The sequence below is a fragment of the Amphiura filiformis genome, chromosome 15, assembly GCF_039555335.1.
Source record: "Amphiura filiformis chromosome 15, Afil_fr2py, whole genome shotgun sequence".
NCBI classification, from domain to species: Eukaryota; Metazoa; Echinodermata; class Ophiuroidea; order Amphilepidida; family Amphiuridae; genus Amphiura; species Amphiura filiformis.
Window position 1 is genome coordinate 42,451,362 of NC_092642.1, and position 3,221 is coordinate 42,454,582.

At 39.1% G+C, this 3,221-nt stretch overlaps 1 protein-coding gene across 1 annotated transcript; it reads left to right on the forward strand.

Moving 5' to 3' along the window:
- The first annotated feature begins 327 nt into the window (after positions 1-327).
- LOC140170971 (heparan sulfate glucosamine 3-O-sulfotransferase 1-like) lies at positions 328-1,574 on the forward strand. The gene is made up of 2 exons (XM_072194162.1): positions 328-348; positions 609-1,574. Exons 1-2 carry the CDS (start codon positions 328-330, stop codon positions 1,572-1,574), a joined length of 987 nt encoding a protein of 328 aa, XP_072050263.1.
- Positions 1,575-3,221: the final 1,647 nt, after the last annotated feature.

Here is a 3,221-nt window from a genome sequence, read left to right on the forward strand (position 1 = left end):
AAGGACGTCGTACCATATAACTTTCAGAGGGGCTGCTGCGAGTTGGGTTTAGAGCAAAATGTGTGTTTTTCGATATCTTTGGTGACTATTTTTTGAAGTTTTTTATTTGGCCGGGTTTGTAAATATTACTTTCATGTATTATTGCATTCACAGTAGTTCAAGTTAGTGATAGTGAGCAATGTGGTTTCTTTTCACGTTTGTTTAGTGAGTCAATTTCCCTTAAAAAATATAACAGCCCCTGGAAATTGAATGGTGCGTCCCTAACTCCAAATCACGTTAATTCTACTTAAGATATTAAGTGTGTGTAAATACTGCACAAGTGATATAATGTTTCAGGTTGTTAGGGAAGTAAGCCACATAGCAGAAACTGTGTAGAGCGTCTTAAATATTGAATTACACGCAGTCATGAATTTCAAACGATCTCTAAGAGCGAAAACTGTGCTTTATTTAATCTTCAGCACCACTGCTGCGTGGATTTTCTTCGTTTATATCTATCCAGCATATCCAAATTCGCCTGGAAACTATGTACGTGATATCAAGGCAATTGTTCAAGAAGTTATACAGACGAACGTCACATATGGAAATGTACCTGATATCAAGCGAATTAGAGAAGTTGTTCAGACTACACCAAAGACAAGTGTATCGTTATCTTGCTATATGTTCGAAGGGGAAACACGAATGGAGAAGCCAAAAAGCAGCTAAAGAAATTGGGATGTGAACGTCGGCTTCCGTCTGTTGTGATCATTGGTGTGAAGAAATGCGGGACGGGTGCATTGAGATACTTCTTAGATCTCCATCCAGAAGTTGAGGTCATAGGTCAACCAATGAACTTAGAAGCACGTGACGAATTTTCTGTGAATGAGACTTTGAGACGATGGGCAAGCAGGATGCCACTGACTTCACCTAAACAAAAGATTGTCGCTGAGTTTCAATACGATTTTCACGCATATGAAACTTTCTTCTCACCTGATAAGGCATTGAAAATTATCGTAATTCTTCGAGATCCGATTGCGAGGGCTCTTTCCGATTATCTTCATGTGCAAGATCTTTCTTTCGGACCCTTCCCGTTGACTTATCGAAATGAACGAGTCGGCGAAAACGAATACAGGACCATTAAAGTTTATAAAAACTATGAATTGCTCCCTACTTTCGAACAAACTATCACAACTCATGATGGCAATCTGAATACAAGTAATATCCTTATCACGAAAGGCATTTACATGGGTTATATTCAGTGGCTTGTTAATAAGTTTGGTAGACACAGAGTGGTTGTTGTTGATGGTGACAATTTCAAGAAAAATCCTGCTTTTGCTTTAAAGGAACTGGAATCGGGTCTTGGTCTCACGCCATTTTTTCAGGAAGATCATTTTCAATTGGATGCCAATGGAATGTTTTACTGTCCCAACATCACAGAACGACCAGACAGGAAATGTGTATCAGACTGGATCAAAACTAAAGGGAGGAAACATCCGGAAATAGACGAAATGGTTCTGGAGATGTTACGCCAGTATTACCAACCCTTAAATCGCAAATTACAGGAGTATTTAAATCAGACCTTTACATGGGTATATTAATCATTTTTAAATGTGGCTTGTCAATTTCTACTTCCAGCTTAAAAAAGGGAATCTTTATTCCGTTAATTTTCTGTCGTATTCCGAATGTTGGAAACAAATTACAAGAGAATTAAAACTGATTGTATAATGTAAATCGAACAACTAGGCTTATGGGTTGAAAACCTGGTTTATCGATAAAAGTGGCTCAGTATAAAAACGGCACACAGAAAAAGTGACTTTTGCAATCTTGTATTCATAGGGAAATATAAAAAAGGGTGTTTTCTTTTACTTCTAGCAACAAAATGTGACTGTTTACAACAACTTCGTAACTTCTGTGGCAGATAAATAGAGGACAGTATTGCACTTCCTGAATTTGATCAAATTTTTAATACTGAGCCACAATATATGGTAGATGAGTTGACTTCTGACGTCAACACAATTTCCATTGTTTTTTGCCTGGCAGTATGCGCGGGCATCATATTTTGTTCAGGGCTCGTGTTTTTAAAACTCCCGCCACATCACAATATACCTTTGCTCCAAAGCCGACATATTTTCCATCCAATTGAAAGCAAAAATGAAAAACCATGCCATATGACCTCTGACACTATAGTAAAGACCGGCTGGCGCCTCGGTGAGTGGAATTGAGCGGTTGGTGGGTAGGGTAGACCAATATCTGTGGGTAGACAGTATAGTGGTCCTACTTGTTGGTGACAGGGAAGTGCTGGTTAGTGACTCATGTAGCTTGTCTCTAGTCCAACGATTCCCTAGTCCGAAGGTTCGCTAGTCCGAACACGTAATTTACCATTCGCTAGTCCTAATTCTTAAAATGGTTCGCTAGTACGAATATCGGGTTCTCTAGTCCGAATATAGAATAAGGCTCGCTAACCCAAACCCAAACCCAAACCCTAAACCATTATTCTATATTCGGACTAGCGAACCTTCGGATTAGCGCGGAACTTAATTTGTTTTTCGGACTATAGCGACCCTTCGGACTAGAGAGAAGTCACGAATAAATGCACTTTGGCTAAATATGCCGTGACTTCTCTCTAGTCCGAAGGATCGCTAGTCCGAAGGTTCTCTATTCCGAAGGGTCGCTAGTCCAAAAATCAAATTAAGTTCGCTAATCCGGAGGTTCGCTAGTCCGAATATAGAATAAGGGTTGGGTTTAGGGTTAGGGTTAGTATTAGGGTTAGAGTTAGAGTTATATTATATGTTCTCAAAATAATTATCAAGCACGGATCACATTAATTTTTTTTAAAACAAACTCATATTGATCCTAAAACTAATAAAACAGCCGACTCTCAACACGCGATATTCAAAATTCTTGCGCCGAAATTGTCCAGTGCAACGACGTCATGGTTACGCGTGCTTAATTGTTAGCCTTAATTGTATTACTGGGACGTAATTGCACTGGGCAATTTCGGCGCGAAATTCTTGTTCTGGGAAATTCTCTAATCTATGTGTATTACGGTCATGATAGGGGCAAACCCTGAAGGGAATTCCCTAGTGCATTACTGCAATGTGAAATATTTGGGAAGGATCTAATTAGAACATGAGGTCAAGTGTTTAATTAGAGACAAGAGGGGAGTTCCACATTTGTATGTGATATAAAAGGGGAAAACAAAAACAAACTCGAGGTTTCCTGTAGAGATTTATATCATTATGATG

Bases quoted from the DNA above. Each gene is read 5' to 3' on its own strand.
- LOC140170971 (XM_072194162.1), top strand. From the start codon at position 328: ATGTTTCAGGTTGTTAGGGAA. The intron at 349-608 runs GTAAGCCACATA...CAAGCGAATTAG, and splicing joins TGTTTCAGGTTGTTAGGGAA to AGAAGTTGTTCAGACTACAC.